This window comes from Centruroides vittatus, unplaced genomic scaffold, assembly GCF_030686945.1.
Source record: "Centruroides vittatus isolate TY-2023 unplaced genomic scaffold, ASM3068694v2 contig_905, whole genome shotgun sequence".
Taxonomy (NCBI): domain Eukaryota; kingdom Metazoa; phylum Arthropoda; class Arachnida; order Scorpiones; family Buthidae; genus Centruroides; species Centruroides vittatus.
Window position 1 is genome coordinate 625,961 of NW_027122595.1, and position 26,759 is coordinate 652,719.

Consider the following 26,759-nt stretch of genomic DNA (forward strand, 5'->3'; position numbering starts at 1 on the left):
TGGTTATATCTAAATTAATAGTTCTGGAAGTGAAGATCAGATGAAGATCCAAGTAGCATTACTAGTAACATGACTGTGGGAGTTACAGGTTTAAAGCTTAGTTCACACTGAGCGTGATTTGCTGGTGAAAGCAAATAACATGTCAGACATGATGCCAATTCGCAAATCACTTTAATGTTCAGAACCGTTGAGCTTTTTTGCTAACAAAAAAAATTCGCCATCAATCATATTCCTGCTAGTTGTCAAGTGGTTCTTGTTGTTTTCAAGATGGTTACAGAAACTCTCTCACACAATAGAGTAAATGTTGTAATTACGGATTTTTAATATTTCTCTTACCCAGCATCATTTTCTTTTTGACGTAACTTTCTTTTTCAATAAATAAACAAACGTGGTTAACGACAGAATATCAGAAGCAGCCATTGTTTTTTGAGATGACATTTTCTCTTGCTTGCAAATGATTGGCTCCTTAAAATTTGCAATCACCTTTGGTTGTATGGGTCAATTTCGCTAAGCGAATAAAAATCACTTTTTGCTTCTGCTATTCACTCAGTGTGAACTAAGCTTTAGTCTTCCTTCAGGCCAATTTTTTCTTCCAGAATTATTATTCTTATTCCTTCTAAATTATTAAAAGTTTAATTTAATTCATCAAGAGATGGCACCCAACACCTACCTAGAGACAGGCATTAGGCACCATCTCTTGATAAATTACTTGACATTTAATTATTAATAGTTGCATTAATATAGCCCAATATAATCCTGTAATCATTTGACTTCATATAGAGAAATGAAAGAAAACTGATAAATTTAGATTACCAAATATAAGTGAAGAAATGCTTAATTATCATCAGCTTATTCAATATCGGTAAAAAGAATCAATTACTGTATTTTTTGTTTCAACTAAACATTTTAAAATAATTTTGATATAAAGTGCAATTGTTTCATTTTCAGTTAATTTATCATTTAATTTTTATCTATGATAATCTTTTTATTTATAATTTAAAGATACCAAAAAATTATTTACCTTTTCTGCTATATCTAAAAGATAGCCAGGTTGTTTGCATGTTTTTGATGCTTTCAAATACCTTTAGAATTATTATATGAAGTAAGTTCAATTTAAATATAAATCTCCCTTTAAATAAAATTATTTTTATGTAAAAGTTTGCATTACCAAAGATTTACAAAACAAAACATAAAAGTCTATATAAAATTTCTAGAAAGATTGTATTTTGAAATATTCTGCAATAATTAAAAATCATAAAGAACTTAATTTGGCTAAACATCATGCAATAAGATGAAAAACTCTGTAAAGTATCAGACAATTTGGTTTAAAAATTTTCAGTTTTAATTTTAAGACATTTTAGAATAATGTTTTTCTTAAGTCTTAAGTATCATATTTTTGAAAACCCAGATTCTTTGAATACTTCAAAACACAGCATAACTATTTACAGCATGTACTGTTATTTTAAAGTGAGGAATTCATTAAAAAAAAATTAGATTCTATTAATTTTTGAAAAGGGAAAGTGTGTTCTATGAGCAATAGAAATTTATTGAACACATTTACTGTAAAAGCAACTAGCTTCATTATGAAACTAAAAAAATAAACAAAAACTAAAATTAATAAAAATCTTTAAAATAGTTGAAGTTTAATTAAGACTATTTACAAAAATTATAACATTTTCAAGTCTTTTCTTTATCCTTTTCACACTACCACAGAAGTAACAGTCTATTGGCTTGAATAAAACTTTATTAAAAAGATGATGATAAATTATTTAAAAATTTTTAACATTAAAAACAATGGTTACAATTTCTCACCATAACTACCATGTCCTTTAGCTCAATATATAACTGGTTCTGGCCCTCTGGTAGTGGTTTCAGAAAATTCATTTGCATAAAATCATACATGATGATAACCCAGGATATCTTCAATTGAAGTTTAATTAAGACTATTTACAAAAATTATTACAGAAACAGAAGCTGTATTCCACAGCACTCAATTCTGTCTTAAAGGATATTCAGGTGCATGATCTCAGTTCATCTGCACATGTAATTTCTTTTCTATAGTATCTATTTTCATACACTATTTGATATATACTATATGACATAAAACATTTCAGAAAAAATTTTAAGTTATAACTCTTTTTGAATCCCTCACACCCTCAATTTAAAAGAAGATATTAATGAAGCAATCTACAAATAAAAACAAAGTCAAAAAATAATAATTAATTGTAATTTAAATGGTAACATTTATCATTTTTATAATTTTCATTGTGTAACAAGACAGTTTTTGATTAGATTTTCTTCCAGTCTCCTGAATTCCTGTTATAAACTTCCCAGTTATAAATGCTATAAAATATTTATTAATATTGTATAACATTCAGGAAAAGTATAAAGGAAAAGTGTATTAAGGACAAGTTTAATGAATAATGTAATCCATTACAAAAGTATAAAATTTATTAATGAGTAATAAAAAAAATAACTGCTTTTTCCATTTTACAAAGCCATAGTTTTACAGTTGTGGATTAATAACAAGATAAATTATTTTTGTCTAACAAAATGTGTTATTTTAAACTTTAATAATTCAATAATTTTAAAAAGATCTCTTTTAATTAAAAATTTTAGTTTGTAAAATCAATCATTTTAAAAATTAATAATAATAATTCATTAGAAAAATATTCAATTAAAAAGAGCTAAGAATATTAAATTCTTCTATAGTATTATTTATTAAATTATTTATTCAGTACATAATTAAATTAAATTATAGAAAATGTTTAATAATCATTTTAAAAAATCATTCTGCTCAACCCCTATATTTGGATTTTTTTCAGACTCAAAAATTCAACTCATATGATAACATATATGGTATAAGTTATATGAGGTAATTATTACTGTATATATACCATAATGTAATATTGATAGTAACATTTATCAAGATTTTTAAAAATCACAATCAATATTGTATGAATGAAAATTTGTTCTGATTAATAGTCTGTTGAAAAGTTTATTTTTAAAACTTCAGATATCATGAAACTTTCTAAAGGAATAAATTAGATAAACATATTAATGGAATTGAATTAAAATATCCAATTAAATATCTTACTGTTCATAATAAGAATTGGTCACATCTGGAGAATGATGCATGTGATAAAATCTTTTTGTTTTCTTCTATAAACAAAATACAAACATTTAAAATTATTTTAAAATCAATTAAAATTGAATTAGTTTTAAATCAAAATAATATATAAGTAATGTAATTAAAATAATAAAAAATAACCATCAAAATAGTTATAATAAGTAATGTAATGTAATAAATATTTCAATTCAGTTAAAAATGTATAAATGTTTTCAATATATAGTTGATGTATGAGATGCATACCAAAATTATATACCATTTACTCACAACTTCTAAACTAGTCAGTTCTGAAGAAACTAATGTCACTTTTCAAAATAATCCTCGTCTTTGTCAAGACACACTTGGCATTCTTTTAAACACCTGTCAAAGTACTGTGCAAACTCATTTTTTGGAGTCCTTCAAAACCACTGAAAAACTGCACTACCAAGATTAGATCTTGATGAATAATATGTACCACAGAGTGATTCTTTCAGGTTTCCAAAAAGCCAGAAGTTGCTCCGGCTAAATGTAATTGATCTGGCAATTATAGAAATACAACAAGATTTCAATGGCCTTTTCTATCAGAAAATCTTGGATGACTTGAGGTCTCTGCAACCAAACATTGTCCCAGTCAAGACAAAATTTGTGCCAGCAAAATTAGGTGGCTGTTCACGAACTGCAAACAACAAATGTTTGTCTAGCATCTTTTGCATTCTGACCAATAATCATGTGATCTTTTGGTATCAGATGCATGAGAATCAATCCATGTTTGTCCTAGAAAATGGCATACAGAACTTTGTCATTAGATGCAACTTGTTGAAACTTTCAGGGAGATGGGAAATTTAGCATGTTTCCACTGTTTTGATTGGTGTTTAGTTTTAGGATTGAAAAATGAAACCCACACTTCATCCATCATAATCACACAATCCAAAAAACAGCCACTGGTTGCAGCATTCCTGGCAAACATTGACTGACAAACTTCAATTTGAGTGTGTTTCTTTTTGTTGTCCAGTTAGCATGTAGCCCAGCACACAGAAACCTCCATCATGCACAAATGATCAGTCAAAATTCATTGAACTGTTCCATGCAATAAGTCTGTAGCATTAGCAATTTTGTCTATTATCAGTTGTCAATCTTCTATCACCACCTGTTCCATCTGAGCACAGTTTTCAGAACTTGCAATGGTAGGGAGACCAGTGTGTGGATCATCTTTGGTGAAGTTTCTTCCACCTGCAAATTCTCGAATCCACTTGAAAACTGTGTAGTCAGCAAGAGTTGACTCCCCACAGATATCATTAATTGTTTTGAATATCAGCTACTTTTTCACCATGACTGAACAAAAATTTGATGACAGCAGACTGCTCCTGAACCAAAAAGTCCATGCTTTTGGCACACTTGGAAACAAGTTCATAAATAACATTAATTCCTCAGCACCTAATAAAACTTCACAAGTCAACTGGCAAAGGCTTGTTCAAATTTGTTCCAAGTGGCATACTTATAATAGTTTGATGTGTGTCTGCTAGAGGAAATGCTACATAATTCTGGTATGCACCTCATAATTAAAGGTAAACTTTATAATTATCAGTTATCTTGCAGATCTCTGTTGAAAATTGGGACCATCTGAAACAGATTTTGTAGTATCCCAAATCATTAATCTGTTCTCATACAACACCTAGGAAATTCTTCTCCTGTGTACCTGTTTATGAATTATAAATATAAACAGTTGTGGAATTATAGAAACATCATAGAAAAATCTGGAAAATTTTTTCAAAAATAAATTTAGAACACCTTGATAACTATTCAAATTGTTATTAACTTATAAAGCTGTAAATTTCTAAAAAAATTTTTAGAATGCCTAAAACAGAATATTCAAATAACTAAGAATATATGAAAACTCAGTAGAACCATAACTCTTGTTATTTCACCTGAAGAGGGCCTCTGAACAAAGCCAAAAAACATTTGTGATTAAATACTATATGTGCTGGAAGTTGTATGGTAAACAAACTAGTTAGTAGTAGTTGTAGAATTGTAATGAAAGTATTGTACATATGCATGAATAAAATCAAGTTTATATGCTAGGGTCATGTCATTAAAAGCAACATATGATTTGAGAAATGTATATGTACTGTACAGTACTTTCTCCTGCAATTCCATGACTATTTGCATTTGTGAAAATTGACAAATCAGGTAAGCAGTTATGGCCAATTGTGAATAAGAATTCCTTACCAACCACCCTCAATGAAAAAGTGCTACAGATATATATATATATATATATAAAATATGAATACAGAACTTTAGGTTCAAAAGGTCTTCTAGAGATGATACAACACCTACAGCTAATGAAGGATGAATACATAATAGTGTTAGACTTTGATGCCCAAAACCAGGAACTAGGGGTAGTGAACCTATGGTACACATATCCAAAGTGGTAGGTAAGGAAAAATTATCTAGCATGTAAAGTATCATATGATTTAGATTTATCATCTGTCTTTATCAATCATCCTTTCAGTTTATCATCTGATCCTCCTTTCTTCAAACAGCTTTTTGATATTTATTCTAATTAAAGCATATTCATTTAATTTATTTAAATATTGTTATTTGAAGTCTAAAACTTTGGCATGCACAAACATTTTTAAAGCTAAGTATGCTTACTATATGGAATGTGGGCTCAAAAAGATTCACCATTCCTGTCTTAGACCTTATACTCATTGATTTTTCTGGAACCTTGCTTCTGTCATTTACAAGACTTCCTATTTAACTGTATTGACAATCCACAAAAATATCACAAGCAAGTTTTAGAGGTGGCAGATTTAGTATATTTTTCTTTCTTTTTCAATTTGATAATGTTACACACACAAAGAGGAGTATACTCATGAATGGTCTCTTCAGAGTACAGTACATGTGCAATTGTTAGAAAATTGTATTCTCCCTAAGTACAAAAAGGGCCAGAATTATATTCCAGATAAGCCAGACAATCTGGCTTATTCAAATTATGTAGGCAAATTATTGGCTACAATTAAGTTAAAAATTAGATTAATCATTACATTTAATTAATTAAAAATTGGGTTTATTGAGTTGCTGTTTATATTGATATTCTGGAGAAGTAAATCAGGTATTTAATGATTCATCTTGGACATTAATGAAAATCCATATGGACTTAAACTAAGCTTGGAGCAAAAAGTGATGTATCATGTTTTAGACATCCTCTTCATCTTTACTAAAGACTGAATTTCTATAAATGTATAAAGAAAACCTGAGTACCACTCACTGTTCATATCTAGAACATCCTATGACCCTTTCCACTTTAAATTAGCTGCTTTCAGGGCATTGGTATGAAGAGCTTGTACACATTATACCAGTGTTTTAGATCAACATAAAATCTATTATTTAATTGCAGCAAGCAGAAGACTTAGATATAACTAAGACATCAGAAAACAATTATACAAGAAATACAAAAATAGCACCAAAAATACCAAGAAAGCCCTCCATATCATCAAAAGCAATAAGAAATATAAGACTGTAAACTATATCCTCCTCTCCACAATATCTATAAGGATACTGCTCAAACCACTCACACAAACATATATTACAGGAGAAACCTGTAGGGTTTCTCCTGTAATGTTTGTGTGAGTCCGTGGGGAGGATTCCTCTCTCCGTGGGGGAAATGTCCTTGGGAAGGAGTCCGTGGGAAGGAATCCTTCCCCCGTGAGGAGGGATGGGATTAAAGCTTCTATATACATTATCAAGACGTGTCCAAACGGTTAGGAGTTGAAAGTTGGTACACAGTTAGGGTACATCACGAGAACGCACGCTAAAAAGGAATTTTTCGAAAATTCCTCCCTACAGGGGAGAGGGACAGGATTAAGTCTTAACACTTCCATCGTTGTTGGAAGTGTTACATAACAATGGAAGTATTAAGAGAAAGCGAAGTGCAAGACGCAGATGCAGTTTTCGAAATTGAACATATTTTTAGACCTATCTAAAAATTCTGTAATTAGTCTGGAAACAGGGAGGACCCAATTCATGCATTCTGTGAAAACAGGTAAGGTTGACTATAACTTAATAATCTTAATATTCACTAAAATGGTTAGGAGTTGAAAGTTGAAATTTGGTGCACAGTTAGGATACCAGATATAACAAAGTGTTAAGTAACAACGGAAGTGTTAAGTAACAATGGAGAACAAAAGAAAGTGACGTGCAAGATTTACTGGCGCTGGAAAAAAAAGAAAAAGAGTAATATGTTGGAACATATTCGATTTTCGAATTTAAACAGATTAGTTCGGTTTTTCTCAACCTTTCTTCATTATAACATTCAATGAAAATCGAAGGATATAATCAGAACACGTCATGAAAATCAAACAATAATAGAACACTCGATTTTCAAACTCGACCTTTCTTTAGAAAAACTTAGTTTGTTGATGAAATTACTTTTTTTTTGTGACTATAATGTAATAATCTTAATCTTCGCTATCGTTACTTTTGCCCAAGCAACGCCGGGCCTACCTGCTAGTTGTGTATAAAATTCTAAGGATAAAGATCACTTATGTGAGATCCAGGATTTATTGAATTAATTATTATAAGAAAATACTGTATTTTACGGACTATAAGACGCACCTGAATTTTGGAGGCAATTTTTCGAAGAAAAAAGTGCATCTTATAGTCCGTAAAATACGGTATATTATTTCTCTACATATTGTTTACAAAAAGGGACGTTACATTCATCATTTTTGGAGAAAAGGGAAATCAACTTCCTTTCCCACACGGCCTTATCTGTAATTCAGATGGCGATATGTTCGTTTACCCTCTCTGCACTCGTCGCACATCCTGTCTGTGCCTTTGACGCCATTGGCTAGAGAAGGGGTTAAGGGCAATTTTTCCACCATTTGGGGCAGACCTTGAAGACCCTGAGATGACATAGGAGGCAGTTCAACAGAGTCCGAACATGCCATATAAGACAGTCGTCAGCCATAAGATCTCCTTGACATAATATTCTAACTTGTGCATATACATATAGATGTATAGAAGATTGCCCACAAGATCCACATCCACCTCCCAAACTCCTCAACCTACAGAGAAGACTACTCACCAACCAACAGGCAAGGCAGTATATATTTGATATATTTGTAAACTCTATCTCTCTCGAGAAATAAGTAGAGTTTAGTTACTCTTGTGACTAAGGTAGTAGTTATCATCCTCTCAATATTGTTGTATATTTTTATTTGTTTGTTTTATTAAATCTTGTTACGTTAATTCAATATGGTTTTGTCTCTGAATTCATCCTTATCACTTATCTACGTATCCTCCCCACTTATCAAAAAAGCCCTCCTATGTAAATTTATTTACTATTATTATATCGTGAGTTAAACCACGATTTAAAACAATAGTTTAACTGGTGTCAGGAATCCTGACAAGAGACATCGATTTTACAATCACCTTGTCTCCGCATCTTCTTTAACTATGAACCAAACACCATCCTACAACTCAGTGGGCAAGTCTTCCGACTTGACTGCCGACTAAATGGTAAGAGTTAATAACCCAACTCTATACCCCCTGGCTACCCTCACACTTAGATTGTAACAAAATACCTGGTGTATATGTAATATAACTCAGGAATAACAGAAGCAATCAGGACTGAGTACATTTGTGTAACTGCACGGTTTATGATAAATAAGATTAAAGAACATTACATAATCCACAGTACTGACAATTTACACTATTGAGGTGGACATATCTATAAACTGGGATGAAGCAAGATCATTAGACTTTGAAAGGGACAAACAATCTGTAATGTGTGGAAGGTTTGAAAATTTATAAATCAACAAGCAATTATTTATTGTGACATCATCACAATGCCAGGCTAAAATTTTTCATCACAATGCACTTAAGTTTAGTAGTGTCTTTCCTCTGTACATCATACGTTTCATGTTAAAAATGAAGTAATGCCAGTCTTGTATCTAACTCCATTGAGGAAAAAATTTTTGAACTGAAATAACGAGACTTCTGGTTTACATCAGAAGTTCATATTTGGTTAATTGAAGCCTCCTGTTCCTAAGCTTTCCATATCTGGTCTTTACTTTCATCTATCTAACACTGTTCTTGAAATTAAGGAAGACAGACAGACGACAGTGGAAATTTATAGGTCTACAATTTTTTCAAATTGCAGCCCAAAAAGAAAGGGAAGTTCAATGAACTTTAAACATGAGTGAAATGTGTCAAGAGCCTGGAGTTCTATACATAAAATTCCAAAGCATGTAATTGAACAAACAGACTAATTTATTTGAATCACATTTTATGTGTATTTTGTAAATGTGGTAGTTTAAATTGACAGATTATGTTTATCTGTATTACAACATTTTTGAACAATTACAATGCTGAATATAATTTTTTAAAATACTACTTATGATATGATATTATATATATATTACCGTATTAGCCCGAATATAACGCGACCCCGAATTTAAAGCGACTCCAAAATTTTCATAAAGATATTTAGAAAAAAAAATAATACTCATAAAAAATTCAAAGAAAGTAAAATTCAATCAGATAAGCATTTATTTAGGTATTTATAGCTAATAACACAGGTTACATTCATGTCAATGATCGAGTTAAGCCTAACACACGACTATATCACATAAAAAATTAAAAATAAAATTCATGTGTAAAAATGTAAAGAAAATATCTGTTAAATCTTAAACACAACATTTTTCTGAGTAAAACAAAATAAAAACTTAGTCAATTGGTCGATTTACAACTCAGAAAAAAGCATTTGAAAATAGGGTTATAAAACAATTAGCGTTTATTGACTTTCGCGTTAAGGAATAAAGCGGGTCTATTGACAAATTTTCTCGCAGTAGTACGAAATTTCTACTGACTTAACTTGAATGAGTCATATTTCTTCCCCATTAACAAACAAACCCGATGGCAATCAATGAAACATGAGATAAATTACAGCGAGTTGAAATTTGATATGTTTATTTTTTGCGTTTTACGTATCAAATTACATTAAATTCGACACAAATAAAGCATTTTTCTCAATATAGAAATATTTTACATTGTTTAAAAGTAGAGAAAATAAAGAAAAGAAAGATGTAATAATAATTTTTCGAGCGAAGCCAAAAATTTCACAATTTTAAGATAAAAAATGGCGTCTGTGAGAGCCCACGTCACTAAAAGGAGGTCGAAACATCACATGACTAATGAACTTTGAACAAGCGGAGACATAGCCTTACTATAGTAGCGCTATGCAAACAAAAGTGCAGGCCTACTAACTAGATCACATGGCTGTTTTGAAGTGGTCGGTCGAGCTAGGTCTGACGTTCAGTCGCATTTCAATCTCTGTAGGAAAATGTCCTTATTTATATTACATTTCATTACTTAAACCCCGAATTTAGCGCGAGTCAATTTTTTAACTGAAAATAAATGGTCGAAAAATATCGCGTTATATTCGGGCTAATACGGTATATCTAGCCTGATGATAACTTCAAGGTCAAAAACATTAACTAAAGTATAGTTAAAGTGATGTTTATTTGCTAATTCATAAAAAGGTGTTATAAAAATTCATATTAATATGGTCTTGTTAAGTCAAAATTATAACTTTCAACTCAAACCTATTTTATCCCCATGTACCCGTTGCTCTTTGATAGGTCTGTGAGCTTCATTTTCTCTTATATTCTATGACAGTGTTTCTCAAACTTTTTGGACCGCAACCCCTGATCTGCACTTAAAAATTTCAAAGGACCCCCGAAGAATGAGTATGTGTCGAAAAACATCCCGGAGGGAGGGGGTTAAGCTCGTATTTAAATATTTATATTCTTTTTATTATTTGTGTGTGCCATTTATTTAAGTAAAAATTATTTTATATAGCTTTTATTTCTATTATTTCTAAACATAAATCCATAATAAATTTATAAAATATTTGAAAAAATTTGATCTAGAATCAATTTTTCAGCGACCCCCCCAAATATTTTTCACGACCCCCATTTTGAGAATCACTGTTCTATGAGATTATAGACAATTAAGATAAACAGCTTCAAGCTGAACACAACACCTTGTCATTACAAATTTGCATCAACATTTTTATTACTCATATGATATGTTATTACCATTCTGATTGGGACACAAGTGGCACCTTGACAATACACTCAAAAGTGCTATAAAATGTATATAATTTTATAATCATTCTGTGAACAGATTCTCAAGAAATGGCTTTACAATGAGAGATTTATGGCCACAGAAAAATTTGAAAAAATTGGGATATTAAACTTGTTTACTCAGTTTGGATATTTTTTGTCCCTTAAACTTTGACTTAATGAGGTTTTACTGTATGTATATCACATTTCATTATAGAAAAATTATTTGGCTGTTCAGTTATGTACTAATGCAAATACTGTACTATATTGCATTATATTTTTATAATTACCTGATATTCTTGAGAAATTATGCTTCCTAATGTCCTTTCTGATATTCTACAAAAAAAAAAAAAATCATTTATTGGAAAATCTCAATAATATTACTACTTATTTTTTACAATTAAATTATCACAAAGATTTGTTTTGTTTACAAATTAAAATGATAAAATTCTATGCACAGTAAGCTAAAACTTCTATATATTATTGCAAAACAGCTTTCTCACTTTTTCTAGCAAAATTTTTTTTTATTAAATTGAATGAACTAACATTTAAACCTGAAAAAAGCTATGTAAGATAGCTGAAAATGTTAGTACATTTAATTTAATTTAATTTAAAAATTTGCTAGAAAAAGTGAGAAAGGTGTTTTGCAATAATAAATGATAAAATTTCCAAAAAATACATAGTGGAATTTGTGATCAAATTTTCCTGAGAATACATGCATTTTATAATTGAGAAATTAACTAAATTAAGTATGCTTTTAGCCCAAATACACATTAAGAAAATAGCTTATCAAAACACGGCTAAATGAGAAGGGTTTATCACATCAAGACAAGATGGAACCAGATTCAATTATTCAAATATAACTTTTATTAATATGGGAATGCATTTTGGGTGCTTAGACCCCCTCATATTTGAATAATTGATCAATCTCATCCTGATGTGATAAGCCCTTCTTATTTAGCCATGTTTTGATAAGCTGTTTGTTTAATTATATTTAAAGTTGAATTAGATTCATCTTTTATGCTAATTAGTCAAATCAGGATTCGGCAAATTTTTCACTTTAAAAGGCGCACAACAATTTTTCAAGAACTTGCAGACCACATTAAATTTTTTTAAATGATTTTACATATACCAAAAATCTATCTAGTTAAATTAAGAGCTGAAACTGGAAGTATTTACTACATCACAATATAATCTTTTAATTAATTAATGCTTCTAAAGCAGTCCTTTAAATATTATTTTATTAATACTGTATTAGTCTATTGTGATTATAATTTATTAATAGGACTTATTATACTGACTTAACTTGCAGATAAAATTAGAGATGGAAAAAATAAAATAAATAAATAAATAAATAAATAAATAAGAAACAGAGGAAATTAAATTTTATAACAGGTATATGAATGATTGCATAATTTTGTTTGATAAAATGGTAACAAATGAAAAGAATATATTAAAGAAGCTAACAAAATAAATAACAGTATACAATTTGAGGTTGAAAGAAAAGCAAGAAATAGTATAAATCACTTATAAATAACAAGACACAAAGATAATTTAGAATATTTAAAATATGTAAAGCTGATACAAGTATCAAAAATTGTAAATTATAATTCTAATATACCAATAATTATGAAAAAGAATATATTCAAAATATGTGAATACAAAAAGAACTACAAAAAGAGAGAAAATTTAGTAAAAATATTTTTATTAAATAAATATCCAAGGAAAAACAGTTAGAAGAATGGTTAAATGAAATAAACAGTAAAAAAATATCAAAGAAAAAGAATGAAGAATTATTACAAAGAAAATTTGCTAAATTTACATAAATATAAAAATTTTTTATATATATAAAACCAATAAGAAAAAATATCAATTTAATACCAGATAAAAATCAAATAAAGAAATATTTAAGTTATGGGAATAAAGAAGATATAACAGAAGGAAGAGTGGTTTATTCTTCTAAATGTAGTTATCTAAATAATTTAACGTATGTAAGAGAAACAAACAAAAATGGGAATAAGAATTAAAGAACAGATAAATTCAGAAAAATTATGCAAATACAGTAGTACATTATTGCAATGAGAAAAGATGTGAAATAATAAGAGAATCAGTTAAAACATTAAAGAAGAAAATATGTTTGAAAGATAACGTTATGAACATACAAATATAATAAAAGAAGGTAAAAATAAAATCAATGATGATAATAGAAAAGAAATACACATGACATGGAACAATTGTATTTATAGGTGTCTTAATAATAATGTTATTTGGAGGGGGCGCTACAGGCGTTTAATCATGAGGGTGCGAATTAAGTCGGAGCTTTTTTGGTGTGAAAAAAAGAAACTTTTATCGATAAATTTGTGGTTAATTCAGGTATATTTATTGGTAATTATAAGGATAAAGCTGATAATGGCTGGGATAGAACAAAACCCAGGACCATTGTCACATTCTCCGCCAAAGAGAGGACGACCGCCACTGACTAGAAGCACAAGTACAGTTAAGATGTCTAAAGCAGCCTGTGTGGATACAATGCTCCGTAGACAACATACATCATCCAAGGAGAAGGAAAGGACGGAAATAACACAAGAAAATAAGAGAGAAAAGGAAAAGGAGGCTATGTTGGAAAACTATGATGAAGTGAGGGAGACAGATGACAATCCGATAACAACCAGCATAGAACAACTGTCAAAACTAGTACAAGCTTCTCATAAATCCATAACTGAACAAATTTTGGATCTTAAATCCGAAATAAGTTTAATTCACCAGGAGTTAAAGGAATTCAAAACAAAGTTTGGCCGGTTGGAGCAGAAAGTAAATCAACTTGAAGTAATAGTTCCTGACCTTGACAGAAAAATCGAAGCCCAGCAGTATATGGTAAATAACACTTTAAATATAATTAAGCAAGCTAACCTAATGTTATTCGGATACCCAATAGAAGAAAATACAATTATAAAAGAAAGCCTAGTCAAATTTATTCAGGAAACCTTAAAAATAACAGACTTTAAATTAGAGGAAGTTAAAGACATTTATATAATTAAAAAGGAAAAACCTACTATTCTAAAAATTTCTTTAACTACTGTCCAAAGGAAGAACCAAATAATATCTTATTTTTATAATTATAAAAAAGTTTCATTGGAAGAGCCATATAATAATTTGCGCATGTCATCTGACCTTACCCAAGAAACAAGAGATCGTAGAGCCAAAATTCTTCCATATTATATAGAGGCTAAGAAAAAAGGTGTACAGATTTTACTAAGAAATGACTATATCATTTATAAGAATAAGAAAATTACATACAGTTTTGCAAATAACTGCCTAGTGGATACTAACACTTTTTTAGATGTAAATTTCAACTACTAAATTTACCCAATAATAATAATGTTTTTAATAATAACAGCAGTAAGTATGATAAATCTAAAATGGAATATATGAAAGAGTCTGGAATTAGGATACTCACTTGGAATGTCCAAGGATTCAGAAATAAGTTTTCTTCAACTTATTTAAAAAAGATGATGGAGAAGTATGATATAATAGGTTTAGAAGAAACTTGGCTTAATAAACTAACCACAAACGACATACATATTTTGCGGGCTTTTGATTATATAATGGTCCCTGCAATAAAAAATCCCGGTGTAGGTAGGCCTAAAGGTGGAATTATGTTAATAATGAATAAAACTTTGGGGAGCTTGATTTATTCTTATACAAGTTCATATTTAATATTCTCATTGATTAAATTGGAAACAAAAAAACTTAGTAGTTTTTCCGAAAGATATCTGGCAATAATAGTCAATTATATTCCGCCCTATGAAACGCTTCAAAGTCCTTATCAAGAAATTGAAAAGATTTTATCGAACTGGTTAAATTTTACTCCATTATGGCTAATTATAGGCGATTTTAACGCCAGAATTGGAAATTACAACGATTCATACTATAAAGGAAACAATCGAATAATTTACAATATAAGGAGTAGCTCTGACACAGGAAGTAATAAAAAAGGAAACTTGTTACTTAAATTGGCCAAAAGTCACGATTTTTACATACTAAATGGTCGTACTATAGAGGATTATCCTGGCAGACATACCTTTCTGTCTCCAAGAGGAGCATCGGTTATAGATTATATAATATGTTCAGAATTTATATTGGACCACTGTACTGAATTTAAGGTGTTAGATAACGATCTATCCGATCACTTCCCTTTACAATTAATTATAGGAGAAGACCTGCCTAACTTATTATTGTGCGAAAGGAAAAATATAAAAGAGAAATTACAAGAGATGAAATGTAGATTTAACATTAGAAAATACGAAAGTGAAATAGGAGAAAGAATCAAATTAATCCATAGAGTACAGATTGGAGAAATATATAATTCTTTAATAAAAATTTTTAAAGACTATATTATAGAACCGAATTGTCATAAAACTAAAAACTTAAATAAGAAGAAATACAAATTTAAGCAAGAATGGTTTGATATGCAGTGCTATAGAGCAAAGAGAAAAAAAGAACATGCATTGGTATTATTTCGTAAACATCGATTAAGAGAACAACTAAAGGAATATATAGACTCAAAAAAAGGATATAATAATCTTATAAAGGCGAAGAAAAAGAAATATTTCAATATGATCAATCAAAAATTACTTACTGAGAAAAACAATAATTTTTTCTGGTCAACAGTTAAAAAATATCGACCGAGAATAAATGAGGAAAAGCAAGTGTTTGTTGTCTTTGAAAAATGGTTTGAATTTTTTGGAAAAAGGAAAGCAAATAATATGAATAATACTCTAGAATCAGGACAGGATACAATGAACAGAAATGAGGGTGTATTAAATTCGCCAATTCAGGCTCTAGAAATAGTAAATATTATAAAAAAATTAAAAGAAACCACTGCTGTGGGACCTGATTCCATTCCAAATAGTTTTTTAAAAAGATTACCATTCGAAACGGCTGAATTGTTAGCACTTAGTTTTAATTATATGTATCAAAATAGTATTTACCCTAAGTCATGGAGCTCGTCATATTTCCGAATGATATTTAAAAAAGGCGATGATTTAAATCCTAGCAACTATAGACCTATTGCAATTCTCTCTTCATTAAGGAAGATTTTTACATCAATCTTGGCGTCAAGATTTATTCAATGGACGGAAGCAAATTCCCTGATTTCAGACACCCAATTTGCTTTTACTAAAAAGACTGGAACAGAAACAGCATTATTTACATTAATATCAATCATTCAAATCCATTTATCCAGAAAAAGACACAAATTATATACAGTCTATTTGGACCTAGAAAAGGCTTTTGACTCGGTGCCAATAGGAACACTATGTGATAAACTAAAAAACCATGGTGTGGATACTTTGTTTATCAATGCTATAAAATTTTTATTTGGTCATTACTTTGTTACAATTAAATGTGGAAAAAATGTATACCCACCATTTGATATTTATGGTGGTCTTCTGCAGGGTGACCCACTATCGCCTCACTTATTCAATTTTATGATTTATGACATTAATGGGCAATTTAAAAAAGAAGAGGATGGGATTTTGATAGAGAATCAGTTAATTCACTCAATTCAATATGCAGATGACATTGTGTTAATTTCGAACACTAAAATGGGTCTACAGAGAAAAATTAATTTAATGCAGAAATATTTCTTACAACTAGGTTTAAAAATCAATCCAAACAAAACGTATGTACAGATATTCCGAAGGGGTGGAAGACTGTCTAGACAAGATCATAATTTTTACCTTTTAAATGATAAACTAAAAGTAGTCGAGGAGGTTTCGTACCTGGGAATCAGCTTATCTTCAACATTATCCTTTGAAGCTCATGCGCAATATGTATGGAACAAAGCACACAAATTAATTAATAACCTTATTTACTTATTAACTAAAATAAGAATAAACTCTATACAGAAACAAATGCAGCTATTTTCAACAATAGTCATAAACTCAATATGTTATGGCTTTCCGATATGGGGCATGGACTGGATATCCCGACTGGAAAAAATTCAATTATTATATATAAGGAAAATATATGGCTTAGACAGAGCTGTACCCGGATATGCGATCCGACATGATACAAATCGCTTACAACTGGAGTCTTATCTGGTATTAAGAATACTAAAATTCTATAAAAGATTGACTAATAGTCATAATATTTGGATAGACATTATATTAAAAAAACTTAAGAGTCTAACTGAGACAAAGAAAAATTACGTAAATAATTGGTATAATAAATTTTGTCAAATGCTGGCAAAATATGGAATATCACCTACACTATTTAATAATACGGAAGCAGATTGGAATTTTGGGTACTCCATTCTAATAGAAAACATGTATAACAACTCAATCCATCAAGAAATGGATAAACTACAGAGCTCTAAATTTCATCCCTGGTATATTGATAATCTTAATTTCCCTCCTTCGACTGTTTATTTGCATTTTCCCATTCCATTCGCGATGAAAAGATTTTACATGCAACTCCGATTGAATAGTTTTTATGTAATAGTCAATCAGAATTATCTGAATATCAAGAACAATTTGTGTAACTTATGTAAAGAACAAAATTCGATTTATCATATAATTTGTGTATGTAAGGAATGTACAGAGATCAGATATCAATTTGGTATTACTGCCCTGTCTAACAGTAAATCAACCACGAAATTCTATATCAACTTATTTCAAATAAGTGCAACAGTGTTAATTAGGTTATATAACTTTTTCAATAAATATATTAAAATGTCTGAGAATGTAAGTAAAAACATAGAAAGCGAATCATAGAGTTAACTGATATAAATTGTAATTTAGAAATAATACAGAATTGTACAACCTTATTTATTATTGCTGCGCTTTTCTATGATTTCCCCCCTTGTAACGGGAATTTCCCATAATACGCTAATAAAGATTAATAATAATAATAATAATAATAATAATAAATAATAGCTCTCCATGGTTCACCACCTGGTCGTGTGGGAGAGCCCAGTAATTTTACTGATCCATAGGGCAATGCAGGCTGGAGCACAAGCTCCTGGTAGGGACACCCATGCCAGTAAGGTCTATGAGGAGAAATGAAGCTAAGAGTGACCACACCCACAATTCTGTGGAGATATTTATTATGGTGATAACTAGATCAAAGTGTGATACCGGCTCGGACGTCGCCCGGGTTAACAAGGTCCGCGTTCGTGGGTTAGGCAGAGGCTCACGTTCGAAAAATAGGCCACAGTCTCCCTTGGTTACCGGTGGCGAAAGCAGCACCGGCCCAAGCATGGCTACTGCAATGCCCTCAACAGATGTGAGGAACCAACCCAGCCTTGGTGTTTCTGTGGCAATGCATCCACAGACCACAAAGGCTGGAAAACCACGCCAACGGATGAAATGGACAGTAGAAATGAACGAGTTTATCATCCGTACTTATTACACCATCACAAAACTCGAAACAAACATGACAGCATACAGACAACAACTACACCATAGATTCACACAACAGTATCCTCATCTCACTGTCACCGAACAAAGGGTTGTTGATCAAAAAAGAACAATTATACACAACAACCTTATTCCACAAACAACACTTGAACTTATCAAACAACAGGTTGCTGATCAAATACATCAACAGACAGAAACATCTAACATTAATGAAGATCATGTAACCTGTCAGGATAATCCAGCAACAAGCATTGATAATAACACACATACAACAATTACCACTAATGATACTACAGACACTTCCTCATCCATCACTGATAACATAGACATGGATTTAGTTAATACGCTCTCACTTATATTTCAGGAAACACTCACTAAATATACAGGCACAGATCCCACACAACGACCACGAATACCAAAAATCAACACGTCGAAGGAAGTAGGAAAAACACTAAATTATGTAAACACTCACTTACTACCACACTACATTCATTCAATTTCTACACTCGCAGACATTCATACATTAGTTTATGCTGGGGCAGTCACAGTAGTGACACACCATGGACTGAAAGTACAATCACAGACAAATACACAGAAAACACAATTCTATCACAAGCCTGCCTGGCAGAGAAGAATAGAAACACAAATAAATGACATTAGACAGCAATTAGGCAAGCTGACACAATACGCTAAAAACAACATAACACCCAAATTAAGGAAACAGCTCAAAAACATTTTCAAGAAAATAAAAACACACACAAAACATGAACATCACAACACACACATTACAGAATACATTGATACACTAAAACAAAAACTTGCTGCCAAAGCACGTAGACTCAAACGATACAAAACATGTACACTACGAAAACAACAAAATAAATTATTTACAAACAATGAAAAACTCTTTTACAGACAAATCAATAACAAAGCAAACACTGTTACACAGCACAGTGGCACACCAACAGAAGAAGAACTCACAACATATTGGTCTTCTCTTTGGTCCAGTGCTGTCACGCATAATGCTGATGCAGGCTGGATCGAGGAGGAGAACAGAAACTTGCACAACATACCAACTATGCCCTGTGTTGAAATAAGCATACATGATTTCCAATACACTGTTAACAGAACACACAACTGGAAGACACCTGGTGTAGACAACATTCACAATTTCTGGTACAAAAAGTTTACATCACTGCACCAGGAACTAGCTAAACATCTAACACACATCATCATCAATCCACAAGACATGCCAAATTTTCTTACTCAGGGCATCACCTACATGAAACCTAAAAACAACAATACCACAGACCCCACACAATACAGACCAATTACATGTCTTCCAACACTCTACAAATTATTGACATCCTGTATCGCAAACAAAATATACAAACACGTTGAAGAACACAACATTCTAACAGAACAGCAAAAAGGTTGTCGTAGAAACCACAGGGGATGCAAAGAACAGTTACTCATAGATTCAGTCATTCTACGGCAAGCACACAAACAACACAGAAACATACACATGGCATATATAGACTACAGAAAAGCATTCGACAGTGTTCCACACAGTTGGCTGCTACATATTCTACACATGTACAAAATACATCCATCACTCATTGCATTCTTTCAAAACACTATGCAGCACTGGAGAACAACACTACATCTCAGGGTTAGTAACACTTCCATACAAACAAAGCAAATTTTTATTAGGCGAGGAATTTTTCAAGGAGATTCCTTGAGTCCTCTCTGGTTCTGCTTAGCCCTGAACCCATTATCCAACATGTTAAACAACACGCAATATGGTTACAATATCAGACACGAAAAAACAACACAGTTTACACTGTCACATCTCATGTACATGGATGACATAAAACTTTATGCATCCACACAAAAACAACTTCATCAACTCCTACAAATCACACATTCATACACCAAGGACATACAAATGGAATTTGGCCTAGATAAATGCAAAACAGTTCACATAGAAAAAGGAATCCTGAAGAAAGAAGATTTTGCACTTGGAAATGGAGACATTATTGAATCCATGGAAGAGGGCGAGTTCTACAAGTATTTAGGATTCCAACAGGCCAAACTAACAGAACATACACAAATAAAGCAAAGATTAATTAAAGAATACCAAAGTAGGTTAAATGCTATTCTCAGAACACAGTTAAATGCAAAACACACAGTTAAAGCAATAAACACATATGTCATCCCAGTACTCACATATTCTTTTGGAGTTATACATTGGACTCACACAGATCTCGAGCAACTCCAAAGGAAAACAAGAACAACACTTACTAAGCATAAACAACATCATCCTAAATCCGCCACAGAAAGATTAATTCTTCCACGTAAAGATGGCGGACGTGGCCTGATTGACATAGTTAACCTTCACTACAAACAAATACAGTCACTGCGAGAGTTTTTCTACAAAAAACAAGAAACATCACAATTACATAAAGCAGTAACTCTAGCAGACTCGAATAACACACCATTAAACTTACACTCACATCATATGGACACAACACAACATATAAAAAGCATAGACACCATTAAGCAATCGTGGGCTCGAAAGGCACTCCATGGCAGGCATCCTTACGATCTGGCCCAGGATTTTGTTGACAAAACTGCGTCAAACAGCTGGTTAGCTCGGGGATGCCTCTTTGGGGAGACGGAAGGATTCATGATTGCCATACAGGATCAGGTCATAAATACTAAAAACTACAGAAAACACATACTCAAAGATGCAACACTCACAAATGACACATGCAGAAAATGTCACATCATGCCAGAAACTATACAACACATCACCTCTGGTTGCAAGCTCTTGGCACAGACAGATTATTTACACAGACATAACCAAGTAGCAAATATAATACACCAAGAGCTTGCAAAGAAACACAAATTAGCAGACATCCACGAACCATACTACAAATACATTCCACAGACAGTATTGGAAAACAACACGCACAAAATGTACTACGACAGAGCCATAATCACAGATAAAACAATTTACCAGAACAGACCAGACATCACACTCATTGACAAACACAATAAAATCACATACATTATAGACATATCCATTCCAAACACTCACAATATACAAAACGCATGCACTGAAAAAATTAGCAAGTACACAGAACTCGCCCAGGAAATAAGGCATCTGTGGAGGATGGATAGGGTGCTTATTGTACCTGTAGTTCTCTCCTCTACAGGTGTCATACCACACACACTACACAAAAGCCTGGGCACATTAGAATTGAATAGAAACACATACATCACTCTACAGAAGGCCACTATATTGAATACATGTCATATTGTGAGAAAATTCCTGAATACAGACACACACACTGATACACTTCTTTAATTTCTGTTTTGGTTACTATGCCTTGACTTTGGTCCGGCATAGTACTTAGCCACCGGTGTTAACCGAGTATATCTAACTTAACCCAACATAATAATAATAATGTTATTTAAACACAACTGCAACAGAAGAATAAAAGAGAAAGAAGAAAGTACAACCAATGCTGTAACAAGAGTAAAAAAAAATAAAGGGAAGAGGAGGGAAAAGGAAATAAGTATGAAATTATAAAAATAGATAATTTATAATTAATTAAAAAGAAAATATTTTCAACCATGCTAAAAGCAAAAACAGTTATAAAAGGAAAATAGCATCTATTTGGAATTTTATCCTTCAGGAATGGAGAAAAAACTTGGAAGACTTATGCATAAGTTAGGAAAAAGTCGTCAAAAGTATTTTAAGTACTGTATGCAATTATTGTACTGTATGTACCATATGTAAGTACTGTTGAATTTAAAAATATAAAAAAAAAACAATTTTTTTTGTATTAGGGCAACCAGAAAGTAATGCCGTTTTTTTTACATTAAAATCAAACAAATAAATTTTTAACTTGTTTTCATTTTTAATCAATGATGTAATCACCTTCATTATCAACAACCTTTTGCCATCTAGTGTGCAAATTTTCAATGCTGGATCAATAAAAATAAATTTGTTTTTGAGCAAAATATCTGGAGATGGCATTTTGGATATCATCCAAATTTTCAAATTTTTTGGCACATAAAAAGTGTTGTAGTGATCGGAATAAATGGAAATCCAATGGTGCAAGGTCAGGTGAGTATGATGGGTGAGGCAATACCTCCCACCCCAATTCATTTTTCCCAGGGTTTGTCTTGCACAGTGTGGTCTTGCATTATTGTGTTGCAGAATAACGCCTTTTCTGTTGACAATCGCTGGACACTTTTCAATTAAAGATTGATTTACTCGATCCAATTGTTCATAGTAAAGGTCTGCATTCATAGTTTTTCCAGGTTTCAGCACTTCAAAATGAACGATTCCACGAATACTCCACCAAACACACAAAGGTGCCTTTTTGGAATGTAAACCTGGCTTAGCAGTACTTTGTGGCGATTCATTCAGAATGAGCCACTGCCTTTTGGGTTTTCATAGAGGACCCATTTTTCATCTCCAGTGATCAAGCAATCAAAAACACTTCTGTATTCTGCTGTTGAAGCAGTAAGTTGCATGTGGTAGATCGGTTAGCTTTGTTTTCTTTGGACAGATTATGCGGGACCCAAACACCTACTCTGCATACTTTACCAATCTGCTGCAAATGTTCTTGGATGGTCGAGCAAGGTTTGTTAAGAGTGTTTGACAGTTCCTTGATTGTCTGATATGGATTTGCTTCCACTTCTGCCTTTAACACGTCATTGTCTAAAGTTGTTGGTCTTCCTGATCGATACGAGTTGGAAAGATCAAAATTATCAGATCTGAACTTAGAAAACCACCTTTGGCATTTACGAACATCTAATGCACTTGGATAAACATTGCAAATGTTTTTGGTAGCAACTGTTGCATTACTACCCTTGTGAAACTCAAAACGCATACAATGCCGGATATGTACCTCTTCTGGTATTTGGCTGGTCATTTCATCCAAAATTGCAAAAAAATTCACATGCCTTTGAAGTACACAATGAGCTGATAAATGATAATCAAGTATTGACATGTGAAGAATAGACATTACTTTCCGGTTTACCTAATATAATTAAAATTTTTTGCATTTTAGAAATATAACTGATAAAACACCTGATAATAAGGGACAAAAGATCTAAAAAAACAAGAAAATATTGTATACAAATGCAAATAAAAGTTTATTCTTTTGTACAAAGAGATTGATTCAATCTCTATATTTTCTCTGCAAGTTAAATCAGTATAAGTCCTACTAATAGGTTGTAGTCACAATAGACCAATATTAATAAAATATAATTTTTTATTTCCAGCAAACTAAATCACAGAAATGAAAAATATTTTCAAGTAGTTTGACTATGCTGCTTCATTACAAATTTGATCTATTCGGAACACACCTACAACATTCTATAAATTTAAATTAAATTTCAAACTTTACATTTGCTACCATGTAAATTTAATATATTATCCTGCTGGAAAAGTGTAGGGTTCATTCCTTGTTATTGAGCATGAATTTGCTATGTTCAACAAGGCAGAATGTTTTTCTTATTTAAATCTAAAAATTGACTTTGTATTTGACCCAAATATGTTGCCACTTTCAGCTAGAAACAACAAATTGAGCTACTTCTGAAAGGCACTAATCATTTCATTATTTGAGCTATTTCAATGTTAACATTTTATTTCGATTTTTGTATTTTATAAATAAACTATTATATTGGTAACTTAGACCTCAATGCAACTTAGTTCTTGTAAAATTCAGTAGCCTACAGGTGCTTACTTTTACTTTAAAAATACTTAACTTTTCTTTTTTACATTTGAATGTGATATACTGATTTGTATGTCTATATACTGGCATTTATCACTAATACAATGGATTAAGTTTCAGATAACTGTCATGAAACGCGGCCTTATTTTTCATTTGACATTCCTGTAAAAGCCTAAAAACGTATTTACACTATTTTTATTAAATAGAAAAATTACCCGCTAAATTTTTCATTTAACGAATCCAGTTTGTTAGCATTAGTTTTATGACATTCTTCTACGATTTGACGGTAAGTTTCTAGCTTCATCTTCTATAAATTTAAATTTTAAACTCTTTTAGTATAATGACAAAATGCATCCCAACGCAAGTCAAAACGAGCGCCATTTCATGTATTCTCTGCCCTCTACCGGTTAAAACACAAACATTTAGGCCGCGACTCCACTAGCCGTAAAAGGGCCGTAAAACCCCTCACCGTAAAAGCTTTTAATCACGTGACCATGATATTTTACTCCTGAGTAGGTCGTAAAACCAACGTAAAAGCGAGTTGAGCAGTGTTTAACTCGCTTTTACGTTGATTTTACGACCTGCTCAGGAGTAAAATATCATGATCACGTGATTAAAAGCTTTTACGGTGAGGGGTTTTACGGCCCTTTTACGGCTAGTGGAGTCGCGGCCTTAGACTGGTGTTTTTCAAAATGCATGGCCCCCACCGGGGGGGGAGCTTTGAATATCTTAGAGGGCAATGCGCAAATAATTAATATTTGTTCATTTTTTTTTAATCGCATTTATCGAAAATATTTTTTGATATGGAAACGACATCGACAAAAACATATAAATTCTCTAAAGTTTATAAATGTATCCTGGTCACGGCACTTGAATACAGACGGCCGGATGGCCGAGCGGTCAAGGTGGCAGCCTACCGCTCTGGGGGACCCGCGATCGAATCCGAACGGGTCGAAAATCCCCAGGAATTTTTCGGGGGGTGGTCCGTTCGGATATGTCGGGCCCCGTCCCTCACCACCCGGTCGCCCCATTGTGGGCCTGGCCGAACCCATAATGGGCCTTCTAAAAGAGGCCCTCTTAGTGCCCACAGGGCGGAAAGAGTTAAAAAAAAAAAAAAAAAAGTTTATAAATTTATAAAATTAAATAAAAGCAATGGGATCGGTTATTCATAACTTTTAAAAACTTAAAAAATTTTTAAAAAATACTTAAAGTTCTCTCTTTAAACCAGCGAGTTAAAATTACTCAGTTTTTCCCGACTTCGAAGAAACTAAGACAACACAACTGGAAAGAATTGAAGCAACAATCACCTTTTTATTAAACTTTTTTCACCATATGCATTTCACTTTACAGCCTCCTCAGTGGTTATTTTGTTTAGCATTATCCGTGCTCTTATATTCAATTAACATATCCCAGCATGCATCTATGCTGACTCCCGTGTTCAAATTAATGGTGTTCGCATAATTATTAACACAATAGTGTTCCACGATACGTCTTATAAATACATTTTCTATTTTATACAATATTTTTATATTATTACCGGTCAATAGTACAAGTTTTATTACAACAACGTTGATACCAGGGAGATTCTATTCTTTTCAGTCGTATTGCCGCTTCGTGCTCTTTCAATCCTATTCCGAGTTTTCTTCCTGTTTCGCCGATGTAAACCTTCTTATCTGAACATGTGCATTGTAGTTTATAAACGACTCCAGCCACATCCAAAGGATTCTTCTGAATTGTAGTATTTCCTTTATCAATTAAATAAATATTTTTACTAAATCTATTACATTGTTTTCCTATCAAATTCACTGGGTGGTTACCACTACCATTTATATTTTTCATACAGATTTTTAATATAAGATATTTTAATAAATACGTTATCAATTTTTTTTATTTTTAACTTTATATCTATTATTAACATAAAAGTCATGCCATTTATATGAGTTGTCGTGGATAATCGTTTAACAAAAATTTCTTAAATACTTCTTTAAGCTTAATACCTATATATCTTTCTAAAGATGCTCTATTATATATTTTTTGCAACTCCATAAGAAATACGTTTCGTTTAATTTTTTCAGGACAGTATAATCTATAGTTCATTACCTTATTGATATTACATGTCTTTTCGTACTTACGGAACAAAACTTTTTCTTTCTGTCTCGCTATTATGACATCCAAGTATTTGATCTCATTGTGTATCTCATCTTCGTAAGTAAATTTGATGTTTTCGTTCAAAGTATTCGCATAGCCCTCAATGTTCCGTGCTCAACATCAGACTTAAAACTCATAAAGTAGGCAAGGGCGTCGCCAGAGGGGGGGCAGAGGGGCAGTTGCCCCTCCCTAGACA

General features: G+C 31.7%; 1 protein-coding gene across 2 annotated transcripts in view; it reads right to left on the reverse strand.

Moving 5' to 3' along the window:
* LOC136984169 (CDAN1-interacting nuclease 1) overlaps positions 1–24,830 on the reverse strand; it is a 35,526-nt gene extending 10,696 nt beyond the window's left edge. For both annotated transcript variants that reach the window (XM_067281104.1, XM_067281103.1), the window contains exons 1-4: positions 24,631–24,830; positions 11,529–11,574; positions 3,098–3,162; positions 1,022–1,082 (exon numbers count right to left, since the gene is read on the reverse strand). In XM_067281104.1, coding sequence (XP_067137205.1) covers positions 1,022–1,082; positions 3,098–3,162; positions 11,529–11,574; positions 24,631–24,719 — 261 coding nt within the window. In that variant the 5' untranslated portion in view covers positions 24,720–24,830. The remainder of the gene's footprint in view (positions 1–1,021; positions 1,083–3,097; positions 3,163–11,528; positions 11,575–24,630) is intronic.
* Between the last annotated feature and the right edge of the window lie 1,929 nt (positions 24,831–26,759).